This window comes from Cebus imitator, unplaced genomic scaffold (assembly GCF_001604975.1).
Source record: "Cebus imitator isolate Cc_AM_T3 unplaced genomic scaffold, Cebus_imitator-1.0 Scaffold25, whole genome shotgun sequence".
NCBI lineage: Eukaryota > Metazoa > Chordata > Mammalia > Primates > Cebidae > Cebus > Cebus imitator.
The window spans coordinates 10,984,395-11,004,791 of NW_016107340.1; the positions used below are offsets into that span (position 1 = coordinate 10,984,395).

The 20,397-nt window shown below is 40.1% G+C and overlaps 1 protein-coding gene across 4 annotated transcripts in view; it reads right to left on the reverse strand.

The window, feature by feature from the left end:
• The window catches only part of KRAS (KRAS proto-oncogene, GTPase), a 53,016-nt gene extending 36,563 nt beyond the window's left edge, over positions 1-16,453 (reverse strand). For 2 of the 4 annotated variants that reach the window (XM_017523017.2, XM_017523021.2), the window contains exons 1-2: positions 16,273-16,453; positions 9,039-9,160 (exon numbers count right to left, since the gene is read on the reverse strand). In XM_017523017.2, the coding sequence (XP_017378506.1) occupies positions 9,039-9,149 (111 nt within the window). In that variant the 5' untranslated portion in view covers positions 9,150-9,160; positions 16,273-16,453. Of the gene's footprint in view, positions 1-9,038; positions 9,161-15,458; positions 15,825-16,272 lie in introns of those variants that run through there. The other 2 variants (XM_017523019.2, XM_017523020.2) reach the window with 2 other exon arrangements.
• Between the last annotated feature and the right edge of the window lie 3,944 nt (positions 16,454-20,397).

Consider the following 20,397-nt stretch of genomic DNA (forward strand, 5'->3'; position numbering starts at 1 on the left):
GTGGGCCACTGCGCCCAGCTCAAGGACAAGTTATATGACAAATTTTCAAAATAAGAATGTAATGACCATAACTTGTTGAAGTCATGTGGCACTCGTCTACAAGTGATCACTCGAAGTCTACGTAAGAATGAGAGGCTAGAATGACCATGGATCCAATCTTAATCATTACAGCTGCCAATATAATGTTCATATTTTATATTATATACCTCTCAGTTATTCTTTATTTAGCCTTAATAGCAATTTCCTTAATCCAAGACTACATCTGAATTACCCAATTTATTAAGACTTTAAAAAGAAGCATGAAATAATCTAATGCTTTCTGATATTTTAGTGCCCTTTTCTCTCTCCAAAATGAATACTTTTCCCCCAGTCCCAATGGCATAAGCTTATTTTTAAAAACTACAACACCACAAAAAATGAGGGAGTAATTAAGTTTGTTTTTAGATAAATGGAATACCCAACACAAGGTGCTGTGACCTAGCTTCACTTACATAATGGACATTTTTCAATGTCAGTATATCTAAATCTACCTAATCTTTCCAACAACTATATAATTTGTATGTACGGATATACCATAACTTATTCACCGATTCTCTATTGGTAGACATGAAGATTATTTCCATTTTTAAAAAATCATAAACAATGATGCAATAAACCTTGTATAAACATCTTAAACACTTATCCAATTAAGTCCTTGCATAAATTACAAGAAGTTGAATTGCCTGGTCAAAGGACATGTAGCTTACATTTTGAAACTATTTCCAGAATGACCTCCATAAAGTCTGAGGGTCTGTACTTCCACTACAGTACAAAGCACACATTTCTCCATATCCTTCCTAGCAGTTATTTTAACCTTAGCCAATATGAAACTACAAAAATGTTATTATTGTTTGAACTGGCATTACACAAATGAAGTAAGTGTCTTTTTATATGTTTATGTTACTCATTTTTTTTTTTTTTTGGTAGACAAGCTGCCTATTTATATCTTTAGCACCCCCCACCCCTTTTTTTCTATTTATGTTTGCTTTTTTCTAATTCACATATAAGATAGCTTCCTGTTACATGAACCAAATGGTTTTTCTAGGTTTTTGTCTTGTATCTTTGTTAAAGACAGCTTAATTTTTATGCAGCCAAATAGCTCATTTTTTCCCCAAATGTTTTCCTTAATGGTTTAAGGATACTCTGATAATAAGAAAGGATTCTCATTTTTCTCAAGGGAGACAAATATTTAATCCAAATTCCACAAATAAGGAAACTAACCTAAAGTTACAACATTCGATCTATGTTACTTAGGTAATACTGCAAGATCCATAATTTAAGAATGACATTATCATTTTCATTTCACAAGTGTACAGTTTAGCATATAAATCTATACAAGGAGAAACTGGGTAGAAACAGGGTTCTCACTCTCGAAGAAAGAAGGCAAAGATTAGTTAACTGTTGATTGTTAGTAACACGCATTTCTGAGCTCTGTGCCTTGAAAAGGGTCTAAAAGCAGTGACACCCCATCGTCACTATATAAACACACCTAAGGCCCAGGTATTAGTGTCTCAACACCATTCCCCACTAAAAGGAACTAGAGATCCTTAGACAAATGGCTGAATCCAGGGTGGGTAAAGGAAAAGAACAAGGTGAACCTGGAATACACAGTGCCAGAAAGTAAGGAAGAACTCAAAAACTAAAGGAGACATGTTAAAAGGATACAGAAGCCAGCTTAAAAGGGATTCCATCGGCCTTATCAAAACAAATTTGAGCATTGAAATCTGTAATCACAGTAACAGACTTCAACACATTAAATTAAAAAGAATTCATGAGTCCATACTGATACAAATAAAATAAACCAAACAAATAAATGAGGGAAGAAAAAAGAGAGAGCCTGTTTTAATGGCAGATGCCAATTAATTAATCTAGAAATGATGACAGAGTTAGAAGATTACCACTTTGCAACCATTATGGTAGTAATTCATTTAAGCAAGAATTATGAATGGATGCTAAATTCTACTGGATGCAAATATATTGGAGCACAGGGCATTTTTAGTCTCCAAGTATCTCCCCACAGAGTACTTATTAAAATCATTAAAGACAACTTTGCAGAGAGAAATCTGATAGATATCATCTTAACCAAAAAAAATCAATGTTATCAATAATGGGACATACCAGCATCATGTGCTTCCTGTTGTGATCCAAGGTGAAGGACACGACATCACTTATGTAGCATTCCTGCCCAAACTGTAACCTAAATCTGATCATGAGGAAACAATCAGACAAACCCAAACTAGAGGACATACTACAAAACAATTGGCCTGAATTCTTTGTAAAGTGTCATTGTCATAAAAGACCAAAGCAGAGAAACAGTCTCAGATTAAACAGACCGAGATGGGACAACTAATTTTTGATCCTGAATCAGAAAAAAAAAAATTGCTAAAAGGCCATTCTTAGAACTCACAAAATTAGACTACATATGAGACAAAGGATTACATCAATGCTGAATTTCCTAAATTTCATCATTATGTTGTAGATATATAAGGAAATATTGTAGTTATACAAGGAAATATTCCGTTGTTAGAACAAGGTCAGAAACTTTTTCTATGAAGGTAAAAAGTCTATAAAGATCTAAAGATAGTAAATATTTTAGGCTTTTAGTCATTTTGGTTGCAACTACTCAGCTGTGCCACTGCAGTGTGAAATCATCCACACACAGTATATAAACACACAAGTATGGTTGTGCTCCAATAAAACTGTATTTAGAAAGATAGCAGCTAGGATTTGGCCAGAAAGCAGCCCATAGTTTGCAGACCCCTGTCTTAAAAGTTATACCAAGTTTCGAGGTGAAGGGTCGTAACATGTGCAACTTAATCTCAAATAGTTTAGTTCAGCTATTAAACAATATACATTGGCATAAGTGTATACCTCTATACACAAATGAACAGAATCTAGAGAAAGCAACTATGGCAAAATGTTAATTAGTGAATCTAGTTTAAGAGTAACAGCTACTTATTGTACTATTTTTTAATACTTTTCTATAGGTTTGAATTTTTTTATTTTTCTATTTTTTATTTATTTATTTATTTTTTAATATGGGGTTTCACCATGATGGCCAGGCTGGTCTTGAACTCCTGACCTCAGGTGATCCACCCACCTCGGCCTCCCAGAGTGCTAGGATTACAGGCATGAGCCACCGCGCCTGGCCTGAATTTTTTTTTAAATAAAACATCGAACAAAGTATCTAAGCTAGTTACTGTGTCCCTCTTTTATCCTTTCGAATACTTTATTTTCACTATTTCTACTAAGTTTTTATTGTGTTGTTGTTGTTGTTGTTGTTTTTGAGACGGAGTCTTGCTCTGTCAACCAAGCTGGAGTGCACTGGTGTGATCTCAGCTCACTACCATCTGTGCCTCCCGGGTTCCAGCCATTCTCCTGCCTCAGCCTCCCAAGTGTCTGGGATTACGGCATGCACCACCATGCCTGACTACTTTTGGTACCTGCAGGAGGTGCTGGAACCAATCCCCAGTGGATACTAAGGGACAAGTGTACAACTAAAACTAATATGCTCCATGAAGGCAGGAATCTAGTCTGTTTTGCTCCCTAGTGTCTATCTCCAGCCCACAGGAATACTGCACGGTACAAAGTGGGCAGTGAAGATCATTTCTGGGATTAAGAAATTAGTTGTATTGCTAAAACCAGAATCTTCGGAGATTCCAAACCAAAAAATCATTTTTTTTCCTTTCGCTTATTTCCACTACCAACTTCCATTTGTATGTTTTTAAAGCTTTGTCTTTATAAAAACCCAAGGTAGAAAAAGACATGACCAGTAAAGTTTAACATTCAGGTCTAAGTAAATACTTATTAAATAAACCCTTATTCTTAATTTGACCTAAATACAGTGCCTGGGTTTTATGTTCACTTATTCTACAAATCAGGTGCTCCATAACTATTCTACAGTTCTATAAAAATCTATAAAATGTGAACTTTCACAATTTGCCACTTCTGAATAGGACCCTCATAACACCCCCTGCAACATTAACACCAAGCTTTGACTCCATTAAGCAGCTCCTCAGTGCATGCAAAGAAGCTCAGGGAGCCACACTGCTGCTTTTTAGTCCCTTCAACAAAGTAAGCTCAGTAAGTGTTAACAACAGAAACACCCAATTTTCTCATACATCGCCTAGTTTCTTTTCTTAGTTCAGTAAACTCATCTACTTATTTAGTTAGGCCTAACTAATCCACACAGCAATCTTTATATTAATATTAGCAGAGAGTAAAACTGATATTTTTTAAATCAATCATGTAAAATAAAACTTTTAAATAAAACGGATACATTTCTAAATTGATGATACCCACAGTTTAAACAGAGAAACTATACAAACAGGATTTCATTGTTATCTGTTACAAAAGTAAATAATTTGACCAGTAGAGGGCACTCACAAAAGTGGGGAGAGCTTCACAGCCCTGAAGAGAAAGGCATTTATAAAATTGCTGTATGTCTCTGATTTTAAACAGAACGTTTTAATAGAACACTGGAGTAAGCTAACATATTATTAATCTACAAAAGGTAAAGTTTAAATCTATGTTATAGTTGAAAATCTAACATAAGCCTAATGTCAAGGACATGAATTTGACAATTTAAAGGATGTTTAAAGCTACAGGTAACATATCAGGCTTTGGACCTTAGCAGTATTGAAGTTTGGGGCCAGATAACTCTGTTATAGGGGCTTTCCTGTGCATTGCAGGAAGTTTAACATTAGGATGGTGCAAAATAATTGCAATTTTGCCATTAAAAGTAATAGCATCTACTGAATAGATGCCAGTAGCAGTCCTCTCTCCCCAAGTTATGGCAACCAAAAATGTCTCCAGATGTTGCCAAATGTCCCCTGGAGGGCAGTCACCCAACCATCCCTCATTGATTACCACAAACATATGTGTATAAACTCAGAAGAATAACAGCATACAAATTACATAAGGCTTTTCTTACACCGCTCTTCAGTATCAGTTTAATTTTACAAATTTTCTCTCTATAATCTACATACTTTATTCGTAGGTAAAATGAATTCTATAATGAACATGGAAAAATAAAAGAAATTGAAAACTGATAAACGCTGTTAAATAAATACTCCACAGCTCAGAACACTAAAGATGAAACAAACCAATTCAATTATTAATATAGTCTTCCTTACTGAATAGGAAGCTGTTCCATCAAAGAAAGGCATAATACTTGAACTGAATTATAGGTGCCACAATAAAAGCATGCAGATGTTAAACAATTAGAGTCAAGGAAAAAATACTTTTTGCTATATTTATTCTTACTAGCATATTATATACAGTAGATACTTAATATATATTTGGTAAGTGATCAATTGATCACTCTGATCTCTGTAACTAACTGTATTTTTTTAAAAAATAAAACTTACTTTTCCACCACATTTTACCTTAAAAAAAAAATTTCAGGGTTTTGATAACAAGTGATCTCTGAACTATAAAAGCAGGTATTTCTAGTCAAGTATGGTTTTTAGGGCCTATTTAGAGTTTTTAATAATCTTGCCTTACTAACAAGGTAATTTCATCATCTCTTTAGTGGATTTTTTTTTTTTTTTTTTTTTTTTTNTTTGAGATGGAGTCTAGCTCTGTCGCCCAGGCTGGAGCGCAGTGACGCAATCTTGGCTCACTGTAACCTCCGCCTCCCGGGTTCAAGTAATTCTCCCAGTTCAGTCTCCCAAGTGGCTGGGACCACAGGTGCCTGCCACACCCAGATAATTTCTGTATCTTTAGTATAGACAGGGTTTCACTGTGTTGGCCAGGCTGGTCTCGAACTCCTGATCTCATGATCCACCCACCTCAGCCTCCCACAGTGCTGGGATTACAAGCGTGAACCACCTCACCAGGCCTGATGGACTTCACAAAAGATAATGATATATCCTTCACAATGCAAGTAAAGGTGATTATGTGCACAGCCTCAAATATAAACATATTCCATCTATGTGTCACGTCTGAATGATTTTACATCATATATCTGCCACTAAGTTGCCATTAAATAGTAGGCTAATTTCAAATTTTGATATATTGACAAATCTGACTTAATTTCCATTAATAAGTATTTTCTTAACTTGAAAGACAGCCAATTCTCATTTTTAAAAAGCTATACAAGGCCAGGTGCAGTGGCTCACATCTGAAATACCAGCACTTTGGGAGGCAGGCAGATCACGAAGTCAAGAGATTGAGACCATCCTGGCCAACATGATGAAACCCTATCTCTTCTAAAAAATACAAAAATTAGCTGGGCGTGGTGGCACATGACTGTAGTCTCAGTTACTCGGGAAGTTGAGGCAGGAGAATCACTTGAACCCGGGAGGCGGAGGTTGCAGTAAGCTGAGATTGTGCCACCACACTCCAGCCTGGCAACAGAGTAAGACTCTGTCTCAAAAATAAATAAATAAAATAAAAAATAAATAAAAAGCTATACAAGAGTACAGTGGAAATTCTACTTAACTTGGTCTCAGAAAATTTAAATTCAAATCCCACCACTTAACTAGCTATGTATCCTTAGATGAGTTAGAACCTCTCAGTCATCTATAAAATAAAAGAAACAATGGCCGCCCTTCTTATTTACCTCTTAGTGTAAATTTTACAAAATTTAAATCATCAAAATAAATTACTTAAATTTTTTAAAAATTTCGTTCCATTTTAAATGTAGAAAAACTGCTATTAATTCCAAAATGTGCAGTCATAGCCTTTCTAATCTTCTCTGACCCATAACTATTCACTAATCAAAACCTAACAACAGCAGTGAAATCCCCATACCCTCCTAAATTTTTAACTTTTTCGATAACATGGAGTCAGCATTTCTGTTTAACCAACTATTTATTAAGTTAAACTACTAAATTCTCTTGCCTTTCTCACAGTTTACACCAAGAACTTAATGTTAACATGTCAGTTCCCTCAGGGACTCATTGTAACTTGGGAGATAAGAGATAATCTCAGATACCTTTTTCCAAGTGGCTAAACTACGTCAGGGACCATCAGTTTCAAAGTTCACAAGTAATCAATGCTTCCCAGAGTCAAGTCTTCTGGTTTCGCAGAAATCATAATCAGAGTTATGGGTTTAAGTTTACAGACTTTTACAAACTTTTTCAACCTTCCCCCGCAAATAATGGCTTAATTGTTAGCTTTATTTCTTCAAGATTTATACTGCATTTTAACAATTATGAGCAAAACGTTCCCTAACCTACCTTATCATTCATGACGTCATGCTTTATGTACTCATATAGTATTCATGACCTCTGATTGGAAACAGAGTGTAATGGAATTTCTCAGATCTTCAGGGAAGATGGACTACATTTCTAGTAAAACTACCTTTCAAAATCCCAGGAAAATGTTCATGCATAAAGTGAATTCTGTTAAAACATCTGATTTAAACAGTAGTCTGCCAGGTAACCCTTTTACGTCTGATTTAAACAGCAGTCTGCCAAGTAACCCTGGATTTGCAATATAGATTGAAATGCATGCACTATTCAAACCTCCTTGAAGAAACAAACAAAACTATAGTACACATTGAATTAACTTGTCAAAAGTAAATATACAGAGACTATCGCACAGTCAGTCCACTTCAATTAGACTGTTTCCCTTTACTATTGTAAATTCTTAACATTGGAAGCCAAATAAAGTTCCTTCTTAGTTTAACTCAAATCTCTGCAAATAAGCATTACTTATCCACTTTTTTATAGTACAAAAAATACATGACATTTCCTTATGAATTCAGTTATCTAATCAAACCTCCAAGTTCTAAACTGCATAAACACCTTCAAGGCCATCAATGCCCGCAGAACTCACCTCAGTGCAAAGTGTTTCTTTAAGACATTACACAGTACAGTACCTTAGTAGAGCACTTTGACCTGTTCTAGATTTCACAGTTTGGGACTTGAAGAAAGTTCTTAGAAATTTTTCAGAACTGAATTTTTTAAATCAGTTCATTAGATGTAGAATAAATGCTAAAGGATTAGGACTGCTTAATCTGGGGTAAAGAAGCCTATGAAATAATCTAACAATATAGGGCTATTTCAAAGACAAGGTGATATGCTTATTTTCCATCTCCACTGATGTTAAATTTAATATGAAGATTCAAATTATGTGTAAAATATGCTAATAAGTATGTTCTGAAAATGGGTTAATAAGGACAGGTGGGGAATGTCCCCTCCTGCAGGTCTTTGAGATCAAATAAATCCTCATCTGCTTGAGATGATTTGAGTCTACTGCTGCCAGGAGGCAGAAAGAAATACTACTACCTGACCTCTCAAGGTCTCTTCCAGGCCTTTATTTATCATTCTACTGCTGACCTGTACTTTGGTAAATTTTCATTATACTAAAAAAATCTGAAAATAATCCTTAAAAACATAATAAAAATGTATGTTTGCTCAAGAAAATATTGTAAAAATCCTAGTATTTCCTTGAGTAAATTTAAAAATGACAACCAAGCAAAGGTAAAGTTGGTAACGGTACCTCTACATAAATCACACCTCCAGCAAAGAATTCACTTTTTAAAATTTCTCAGGGAGTTGTAGGTTCTCCACTACTTTAATGTTGAGAAGATAGGAAAATACTGCTAATGAAGTTTTTAAAAAAATAACCATCAAACAATTACATTTCACTAGTACAATTAAATCTAACCTTTACATAATGTCACAATACCAAGAAACCCATAAAAATAAAAGTTAGATTAAAAAGAATGTCTTTTAGGTACAGATAAGATACAAATTCACATTTTTAGCCTCTCAGAAAACTACGAAATACACTTCCAATCAAAATGCACAGAGAGTGAACATCATGGACCTTGATATACTCCCAAGGGAAGTAAAGCTCCCATACTGATGCTTACATGCAACTTTAGTTAAAGCCTTGAAACCCATGGTACATTTCAGATAATTTAAAATAACTTTCAGTACAATTATCTTGTAATAAGTACTCATGAAAATGGTCAGAAAAATCTTTATTTGTACCAAAGAATGGTCCTGCACCAGTAATATGCATAATATTAAAACAAGATTTACCTCTATTGTTGGATCATATTCGTCCACAAAATGATTCTGAATTAGCTGTATCGTCAAGGCACTCTTGCCTACGCCACCAGCTCCAACTACCACAAGTTTATATTCAGTCATTTTCAGCAGGCCTTATAATAAAAATAATGAAAATGTGACTAAATTAGAACACGTCACACATGAGGTTAACACGCTATCACTCTATTCCTTTTAACACAAAACTCACCTTTATATGAAGTTATTTCAAAATACCTTACAAAATTCAATCATGAAAACTCCAGTTGAATACAGACGTATATCATAATGAACTGCACTTCACTTACAAACTCCTCCATCGACGTTTAAGAAATATACACAAATACTACACAGATAGTTCTTTTATCTTAAATTCGAGTTGCTCTATCTAAACCGCCAGACTGCTGTTCTGTAGCAGCTAAAGGCTCTCAAAAGATAATGACTTCACTCATGCAAGTGCCTAGCACAGTGCTCTACACCCTATAGACACACCCTCAAAAAAAGTTGTTGACAGGTATCTCCACTCCTATTGTTACAGTTTTCCTAGTTGACCCTCACCTCTAAGAGTTAGAAGTCAATATGCAACAGCTTCAGAAAAACTTTTAAAGCATCAGGGCAGTAGTTCTCCTGGATAAATATTAACAGTAAAAATCAGATGGGGGTTGGGAGAATGTCAAACGAAGCTGGATTGTGTCACGGGGAAATAAAAATTTAAACACAGAGGCAGAGAGGAACAATATTTGATGACATTTTAATTTGTAAAATATCTCTGGAGAAAAAAGGAGTAGGAGGTTGCAGTGAGCCGAGATCGTGCCACTGTACTCCAGCCTGCTGACAGAGCAAGACTGTCTTTAAAAAAAAAAAAAAATCTCTGGAAAAAATAAAGGTAAAAACTAATAGAACTCTGAATTAACTATTCAGTACAGGTGATGTGATCATCAATCACAATACATAATCCTGTATCACTGCTGCACAAAAAAGATAATTAAATAAAGATTAGAAAGCTGGGCACAGAGGCTCACACTTGTAATCCCAGCACTTTGAGAGGCTGAGATGGGTGGATCACCTGAGGTCAGGAGTTCAACATTCTTGCCAATATGGTGAAATCCCACCTCTACTAAAAATACAAAAATTAACCAGACGTGGTGGTGTTTGCCTGTAGTCCCAACTACTCAGGAGGCTGAGGAAGGAGAATCACTTGAACCTGGGAGGCGGAGGTTGCAGTTGCAGTGAGCCAAGATCGCGCCACTGCACTCCAGCTTGGGCAACACAGTGAGACTCCATCTCAAAACAAACAAAAAAGATTAGAGATAAACATTGTTTTTATTAAGAAAACAGTTGTTAAGAGATTTAAGTGAATTTATCTCAGTAATCCATATGACTATTACTCTGATTTTTGTACAATGTCTTCCAACAGGTGTATGGACACTGACAACTTGTTTAACAAACACCACACAGAAAATAAAATGTGCTATTTTTTAGTCGGTTGTTTCAAAAATTTTTAAATAATATGAATGTTTAATTTCATCTCCTTTCCCTCAGGTAACACATTATTGCAAATAAAGAGAAATGCAGAAAAAAATGGCAGTGAATGTACAGTTATTTATTATAGGACGAATAGTTCCAGGTTAATGAATGTGCATGTATTGTAGATAAACACTAAATACACACAGCATCCTATTTACTGAAGATCAAAAATAATAATTTGCTTTTCCAAATGATAACCTGCTAACCTTACTCCTAAGCCCTGCCTCAAAGAGCACCACAGGCTAGAAAACTTGTATCACACACAGTCACTCTACTCTACCTAGACTTACTGGCTGCTTGTGTAGGGCAAAGTTAACAACCACTACAAACACATATCTTACCCATTTGCCTCCGCTCTTTATTTCAAATGTAGGCCAAAGCAATTAGGAAGAGATGAGGAGAATTACACTAAAATGTACCCTCTAGCTCCCTGCTTACCCCAACCTCCCCCTAACCAGTTTGGATAGCCTAAAACCGTTCTCAAAATGTGGTCCAGGAACCCCTCAGGTTACTAAGACTTTTCTGGTGTGCAAGTCAAAACTGTTTTCTATAACACTAAGATATCCTTTACCCTTTTTTCATTCCCATTCTTTCACAAGTTTTCCATATGTGTGATCACAATAGATTGAATGCAGATGCAGATATGAAAATCCACATCTTCTTTATTTATTTATATTTATTATGTAGACAGAAGCAAAACCCAGAGATCTAAATTGACTTGCAGAGACCTGACTTAAAGTGGATTAATAGTCCTATTATTTTCTTGTCTTTTCTTTATTGAGACGGAGTTTCACTCGTTGCCCAGGCTAAAGTGCAATGGCGCCATCTCTGTTCTCCGCAACCTCCACCTCCGGGGTTAAAGCGATTTTCCTGCCTCAGCCTCCCAGATAGCTGGGATGACAGGCATGTGCCACTACACCCAACTAATTTTGTATTTTTAATAGAGACGGGGTTTCTCCATGTTGATCAGGCTGGTCTCAAACTCCTGACCTCAGGTGATCTGCCCACCTCGGCCTTCCAAAGTGCTGGGATTACAAGCATGAGCCACTGAGCCCAGTGATAATCAATGTCCTGTATTAAGCCACATCATTAAAGAGATTTACTAAAATGTGAAACAATTCTTCTAATTTTTGGTTTTGTTTTGGAAAATAATTTTTCATAAAATATTCATATTACCAAGTAATGGGTTTATTATTGCCATTTTAAATGAATTAAAACACTTTTAAAATTTGTTTTAAAAACTTGTTTTAATTTCTAATATGATAAATATCAATAAATCCCACACAAATCATGTATTTTTTTAATCCTCAGTATGTTTTTTCTTCATAACAGTCTCACTAGATTGAGCATGCTGGTCTCGAACTCCTGGACTCAAGCACGCTCCTGCCTCAGCCTCCCAAAGTGCTGGGATTACAGGCATGAGCCAACTTGCCCGGCCCCTTCTGTAACTTTTAAGAGTGTAGGCTACGCATGGTGCCTCACGCCTGTAATCCCAGCACTTTGGGAGGCCCAGGCCAGTGGATCACCTGAGGTCAGTAGGTCGAGAACAGCATGGCCAAAATGGTGCAACCCCGGATCTAAAAATACAAAAATTAGCCTGGCATGGGGGCAGGCGCCTATAATCCCAGCTACTTCTGAGGCTGAGGCAGGAGAATTGCTTAAAAGCAGGAGGCAGAGGTTGCAGTGAGCCGAGATCGCATCACTGCACTCCAGCCTGGGTGACAGAGTGAGACTCTCTCAAAAAAAAAAAAAAAAAAAAAAGATAAAAATGAAAGAGACACAGGGTGTATATCGAGAACAATAATGCTTTTGCAGAAACTAGAGCCTTTTAAAGAAACGTTAGCTGCTGCAGCCCCCAAGAGCAAAGATGTCTTAATCATCCTTATGAAAACAGATGTAAACAACTAGATTTCAACTAACTTTATCTTCACTTCACAGCCTCAGGCTAGTGAGTTTGCAAAACCAAAGGGGGCGAATACTCTCCCAAGGTTGTTCCTGGGAGGATGGAAACAGGACAGCCCAGGTGCACAGGGGCAGCTCCACCCTACAGCATTTCTGATAGTTGAACTGCAATTTCTACTCTTAAATGAGGTGTGAAGCATTATTCTTTTGTTCAGTTGCCCCGAGCTTTTGAACGGAAGAGTCAATACAGAACCGAAAAGATAAACGCTCAACCAAACAACGTAAAAACGGGTACTGTAGTATCTGTAAAAGGCCCAGCCCAGGACCACTGTGAGCTGGAAAAGGGAGAAAGACAGTAGGAAAAGAGGTGAGCTGAAGATCCGACAGACGATGTGTATGCCCCTCCCTGTTTCACTTCACACACACTCATAACTTTCCGAAGAAACCCCGTAGCACAGCACATATTTCCTATATTTTTGTGAATTCCAAAAGGAACCTGCAGGGCTCTTCCTGGGATATTGGATGAACACTGTTTCTGCATCATCTGCATTTGGGCCCCAAACCATGTAGAGGTGTTCAAAGTGCCCTCTGCTGGCTGAGTGGCGATACTACAACAAACTTCATGGCAAGTTTGGCTGTAAGTCGGCAACAAAGGGCCCCTTGCACACCTGTCCCTCAAATTTTAAGTGATTTGAAATACTTGTCATATCTTTGGCCAAATCAGAAGACGGTTATCCTGCTTCGAGTCAGCTTCAGAAATTGTTTAAAAGGGACCTTCGCTCTGGAACTCAAAATCAATTTATTAAGAGCCATATTCTTAAAAAAAAAAAAAAGCTGGATAATATTATCTGTAAATTTCAGTCCTTTATAAGCCAAATACATGTGTCAATGTTCCTAGCATTTCAAAGAAGCAATTACGTAAAGTTGTTCAATGTGACATAATGGTATTATAATTGGTCAAGTAGCTTAATGATTACGCAAACTAGATGAAGAGATTAGGGGCTTCCGCGCTGCATAGATTACACACACATAGCCACGCATACATGCACGCAGATGTGGGGTACACTGAACTTCAAAGCCCAAATGAATAGAAACACATTTTCTGGCTAGCAGTAAAAAAAAACAAAACTGTTGTTTCTCTTTCTTCCTTTGAAAGTGTACAGTAAAAGGGATTTTTTTTCAAATTATTTTTATATTATTTTAGCTTTAATTGTGCTGCTGTTCATGAAACAGAGCTGCTCTGCTTCTCTGTCAGAGATGGCAAGGGCCTTTTCGGCATCTCGTTTATGTGTGGAATTTAAAAAGAGTAAAGTTTTATTCCATTCTGTGTGAATGGTTTGAGCAGTGAACAAAGAATCCATGCAAACCAGGTCATGATTGGAAGAACGGGGCGGGGGGCAGGGGGCAGCGCAGGGGAGGAAAGCTGTTACATCTGCGTTGAATTATTGTGAGCAGTCTATAATGTCTTGGTGTCGGTTCATAGATGAAACACAACTGATGGAAGAATATATTATAAATTATGCAAAATCTGACATGAGCTGAAAAGACAGGTCCTGTTGTAAAAACTAATAGATTCTTAGGATGTAAATGTTATTTTGAGCTTCGCAAATATACCATACTGTGCAAGAAGCTTTTTTTCCTCATAACAGAAAATGAGGATAATTAAAATGAGGAGGCCACAAAAAANGGTCGTTAAGACCAAAAAGTTAACTAGCCTAGGAAATACTGTGGACAGACACTGGTTTAGAGTTTGTGTATATGTATGAATTCAGAGCCACATATACCTTCTGATCTACTTATTTATGCAATGGTTGTTTCCAGAAGAAAAAAAAAAATCCTTGAATTAGATTTTTGAAACCAAGTCACATTTAAATCCACTAGAAAGACCTGGGTTCCAAAGGAGTCTTACCAAATGAAGATCATGGGAGGAAGGAGCTCCCTCACCCAGAGTTAGAAAAGGCAGCAAGGAGTGGGCAGGTCTTGAATCCAGCAATTTTGTTATGGAAGAAAATTCATTTTTATTTGTCATAAAACTGAATTACCATCTAACGTCTCTTAAATGCAGGTATACTGTGGATGGCTACAGTCTCAAAATAAACTACTGTTAGCAACCATTATTTTATATCTGTAGTCTATCACATGTAGGAGTCAGCATTTAGGACCTTAGTCACTTCAGAGTGCCACCAGTTATATGGTTATTTCTGAGCTGATAATTACAAATAGACCTTTCCCCTTTATAACTTACTCTTTAAATGATTTGTTATAAGCATAACATATATGTTGTACAACAATTAGAAAACCTTTCTGTTTTGATGGGTGTCAAGATTTAAGAAGGCTCACTTAGCACTTCAGCTGTAAGATGCACATGCCACTTTGGGAGGCCAAGACGGGCAAATCACAAGGTCAGGAGTTCGAGACCAGGCTGGCCAACATGGTGAAACCCCGTCGCTACTAAAAATACAAAAAATTAGCCGCGCATAGTGGCAGGCACCTGTAATCCCAGCTACTCGGTAGGGGAGGCTGAGGCAGGAGAATCGCCTGAACCCGGGAAGTAGAGGTTGCAGTGAGCTGGGACCACGCCACTACACTCAGCCTGGGCAACAGAGCGAGACTCCGTCTCAAAAAAAAAAAAAAAAAAAAAAAAAAAAAAAAAAAAAAAAAAAAAAAAAAAAAAAAGATGCACATGCCCATTTTAGGCTTAGCTAGTGGATTGCTACAATTCCTCTGTAAGTTTAAAAAAACCATGTAAGTGCTGTTTTGGAATACTGTAATAACTCTTGGGATGAAGAACACATCTGCAAAATGAGGGTAGTATAGAAGAGGGATGAGGGTAATACAGAAGAAATAGGAGAAAGGACAAGAACAGGTAAATTAAACTTGAAGTACTATTTTTGTTATTGCTGTCTACACTCAACTAGCAAAGAAAAAGCCTCGCTTCTGCTCTGCGGGTTTTCTTCGTGTTTAATTTGACCAAGCAAAACAGACCTTCTGGGATTAACTTTTTCCTTTTCACTGTAGGTCACAGGCTCTACGTGTAGGGTGTTGGCCACCTGTTCTTCCACCATCTCTACCTCCACCTCCTTCTTTGTGGCCACAGCAATGTCACAGCCCAAACATGGGGGAGGGGAGCAGTCTGGAGCTCGGAGGCAGATGCATTTTTTTTCCAAACACAATAACCTCAAACAGTGGTCTCTAAGCACTTTCCTATGCTCTTCCAAAACGTGACCTCCCCTTACTCATACATCCCCTACACACGGAAAAGGACCACTATCCGTCCAGTCTGCGCTCAAGGGAGAAGTTTATACCTTCGTCCTAGAGATGCCAAATGCAGCAGGGAAGGCTGGACCGAGGCAGCCGAGTGCTGGGAAGGGAGGCAAGAGGTGCAGGAGCGGGGAGAGGGGGAAGGGAGGCCGGGGCGCAGCGGGAGTAACCTCCACCGCACCCCACAGCCCCGAGGGGCAGCTGGCCCGGCCCGAGTTTCTCGCCAGCAGCCTCCAGCCGCGGCTCTCGGGGAGGAGGAAGGAAGGGGTTCCCCGTCCAGGAAGCAGCACAAGCGGCGACCGCCTCCAGCCTCACCCTCCTCAGCCCCGCACCGCCCATTCCTCACTCCCCGCGCTGCCGCGTCCGCGCGCCTCCCCATGCAGACCCCCTCACCCCGCCCGCCCGGGCCCCGCGCCCGCGCCCCCCGCCCGCCCCTCCTGGGACCCCTAATTCATTCACTCTCCGCCGGCCCCGCCCGGCGCCGGCAAAGAGGGTCAGAACCCAGGCAGGGGCCCAGGAGGGGTGGTCCGCTCCGAACCTCTCTCCCGCACCTGGGAGCCGCTGAGCCTCGCCCCGCCGCCGCCTTCAGTGCCTGCGCCGCGCTCGTTCCCAGTCCGAAATGGCGGGGGCCGGGAGTACTGGCCGAGCCGCCGCCACCGTCGCCGCCGCCACTGCCGCCGCCGCCGCTGCTGCCTCCGCCGCCGCGGCCGCCGCCTAGGAAAATCGAGCTCCGAGCACACCGATGAGTTCGGGGCCGGGCGGCCGCAGAGGGCAGAGCTATCGATGCGTTCCGCGCTCGATTCCTCTTCAGACCGGAGTGTGAGAGGGAGCGGCTGAGGGCGGTGTGGGAAGAGGGAAGAGAAGGCGGCCGCGAGCGCCGGCGGGGAGGAGGAGGGGGCCGGGCCGGGCCGGGCCGGGCCGGGCCGGCGTGGGAGGAGCGGGGGCCGGGCCGGCGGAGGAAGGGGTGCTGGGGCGGTCGCGGGTGGGGAGCTGGGCCGGCTGGAGAGCGAGTCTGGGCGGCGCCTCGGCGGGAGGAGGGACTGCCGGACCCACGCGGTGGCCCGCCCCCTGCCTGCGGCAAGGCCGTCCCAGCCGCCGCGGATTCTGACCCGGAGTGGGACCCGACCGCGGCGAGATGAGCGGACGCCACCAGGGAGACGCCACGAGCGGCCCCGCCGCCGCGCCAACCGGTCTCCAGAGAGAAGCTGCGAAGAGCACCGCGCCACCCTCGGGGTCGGCCTGTGCTGGCGCGCATCCATTTACTCTCATTGACTGCACGTAAATAAACAGTCACCAAAAGTGGGAGGCGACTTCGGGGACTTAGGCAGACCCGGCGGGCAGTTTCCCACCCGGGGATTTCTGATGGCCGCCCCGATTATTATCAGCCTCTGCACTCGGGCTGGGAATTTAGCCCCAGGCCCAAACAAACGCGGCTAACCCATTCAACGCTAATCTCGGGGCAGGAGGTCTACGATATTTTGCTATCTTTCTTGATATTTTGAAGCCATCACAAGGTCTCTAAACAGCGACTTCGCATATACCCATTGCCCCTGAAATCACAAACAGAAGACAAACTGTTTTTAAGTAGAGGTGCCCTTGGTAGTTTAGACCTGAGGAGTCATTCAAACATTAATTAGAAGACTGAGATTAATATTCGTGGAGTTAAGACCTTAAACAGTGGGACAATTAAACATGCTAGCATATCCGGAGTCTGTGTTTATAAAACTACCTAGAAAGGTACTTTGGGAGAGTCTTGCGGATTGAGGGCTGGAAAACCAGCGTCTGTACCTGATAGGATCGCCCTCCTCCAAGACTCTACTTTCAGTTCCATTCCTCTAGTCCACATCATAAACCACCAATAAAACTGCCTTAAATCTCAGCTATTATGTTTGTTAAGCAAGGCTTTGCGTCAACTGTTACTCTCTCCTTTCTAACAAGGGCTGTCATCTGCAAGGTTTATTCCAGTCCCCCCCTCCTAGCGCCAGGTGAAAGGAGCACAAGAGAGAAAGTGGAAGACAGGGAAGGGGAGAAAATGTGCCTACTCCATGTTGAGTACTAGCTAAATGTTTTGCATTTATTGTATCATCTTATTTCATCATCAGGACAACCTCATACGGTAAAATAGTTTTTACTGTTTTACAGATAAACAGATTTAGAGGTTAAAAGCTGGGCCCAAGTTAACATAGTTCAAAAGTGGAGTATCCTTCGTGTCAGATCATGTTCACTCTGCCCCCAGATCATCAGTGGCCCCCATTCCACTTGACATAAAAGCAAAATTCTCAAAATCCTACATGACCTTAAATTATTTGTTAACCCCTACCCTCTTACTTCTCTGAACTCTCATCCTACTGTTCTCCCTCACTTCCATAGATACACATTGGTTACCGGCTCTTCCTTGAAAATGCCAGGCAGGCTTTTTTCTAGGGGAATATGCACTTGCTACCCCTCTGTCTGGCACCTTATTTAAATTTTTGTTCTAAAGTGTTTTTAAAATGAGATCTTCCCTAAAAAGATCATCTTTGATACTGCAATTTCCCCTTGTCCCAAATCTATCGCTTTTCCTACTTTTTCTCCAAAGCTCTCATCACCCTCAATAATACACTATTTATTTTGTTTTCTTGTCTCTCTTTCTCCCACCAGAATGTAAGCTCCATGAGGGAATGGGTTTTGCTCTATTTACTACTAAATTTCCAGTGCCAAAAACAGTCTCTGACACAAGGCATTCAATAAATATTTGTGGAATGTTGAATGAGTGAATCACAGGAGCCTCTGTGGAGTCTAAATCCTAATCCATGAACTCTGTGACTCTAAATCTTTACTTAGAGTGTCGCAAACCTTCTGTCAGTCTTGTCTTCATCTTACAAAATCTGCTTTGAAACTCACTCCAGTCACCTGATAAGCCACATTCTGCACAGTCCAGAGACACTTATGTCGTACATAATAGATACAAGGAATTCTTAAATGAATTAATTTGCACTTACGTGTGCGTTACTCTGTGGTCACTCGAGCATAAATCACAGATTTATTTTGTTCAACATCAAGTACATGATAAGCTCTTGTTTTCTCCTACAGCTGTGAATATGATGTTCTTCCTATAGTTGGTGTTCCATACATCTTAAAAGGACTATAATATAGAACAGGGAAAAGCTTTATATAGCACTTTTATGCTGATTATAAAAATTCTGGCATTAGCAGAAACCTAATCCATCCACATGGTCTCAGTTATCATCTAGGCTCATGAGTCCCAAAGCAAGTCTGCATCCAACCATTTGTTTCATGCACCCCCTACTGCAGCTTTACCTCAGACACTTTCTCCTTCCTTTTCACTTCCAAAGCAATTTATACATATGCTACGTCAGGTCTTTCTGCTGTTCAGTCCTGGGTACTTTCTTAGAAGCCAGCACCACCTCCTTGCAACAGTCCCTTTCTTTCTTTAACATAGAGCTAGCCAGGTGCAGTGGCTCACACCTGTAATCCCAGCACTTAGGGAGGCTGAAGTGGGCAGATCACCTGAGGTCAGGAGTTCAAGGCCAAACTGGCTAACATGGTAAAACCCTGTTTCTACTAAAAATACAAAAATTAACCAGCTGTGGTGGTGGGAGCCAGTAGTCCCAGCTACTCAGGAGGCTGAGGCAAGAGAATCACTTGAATCCAGGAGGTGGAGGTTGCAGTGAGCCAAGATCAGGCCATTGCACTCCAGCCTGGGCAACAAGAGTGAAATTTTATCTCAAAAAACCAAATCAAAACAAAACATAGAGCTTACAGCAGTGGGTGAGTCTCAAGGGTAAATGCTTTAGGAATCACCTGCCATGCTTACCAAAAATGCAAGTTCCTAGGTCCCTCACCCAGATATTTTATTCAGTTCGTCTAAAGTAGACCAGTAATTTTCAGTTTTAACAAATCAAATGATCCTAAACTGGTGCTTCACTGTGTGCACATTGAGAACTCTGATGTAGATACTCAAATTCTTGGTACCTGTATTTTCTGCTGTCTTCAGGGGTTCCTCTTTCTCAAGCCTGGTGGCTCTCTTGAACAGTCTCCCCTGGCTCTCCTTTGCCTTGCCCTCTCCAACAACAAGCACACAGAACCAGACTGTGATCACAATGGGAAAAGGGAGAGGAAATAAGTATAAATGTGGGGATTCCAGGCCTGCTGTAAGCTATAACTGAAGTTTCTGCCCTCTACTGTTAGACTGTCCTGGAAAGGCAACCACGTACAAAGCTGCACATGTACACATCCTTTTTATCTGCTGTATGAAGACCATACTGGCCTTTCACAAGAAACCCTCTTCTGCAGATAGAATTAAAGCCAAAACAACAGGAGTACCCTTATGTTACCTGGGCTCTTACAAAAGATGTAAAATGCTAGGACATCCTCAGAGTACTGCAAATGCTGAAGATTTACTTTAAGCCAATAAGAACACTTTAAAAAACCCTATCATCAGCCAGAGAGCTGCTGTTCAGTCCAGGAATTGACTGCACTTGTGATCCAGCAACAGGCTGTGGGGCCCTGCTCATCCCTTCATCAGCAAGTATCCATTGCCTATAATTCTAGTAATTTTGCCATTTTCATAAATCACCATCTGTCCACTGCTTTTTCATGGAGTCTTAGCTTCCATTGCTATCTGTGCTTCTAGTGTTCACTCTGTGACTAACATTCAAAG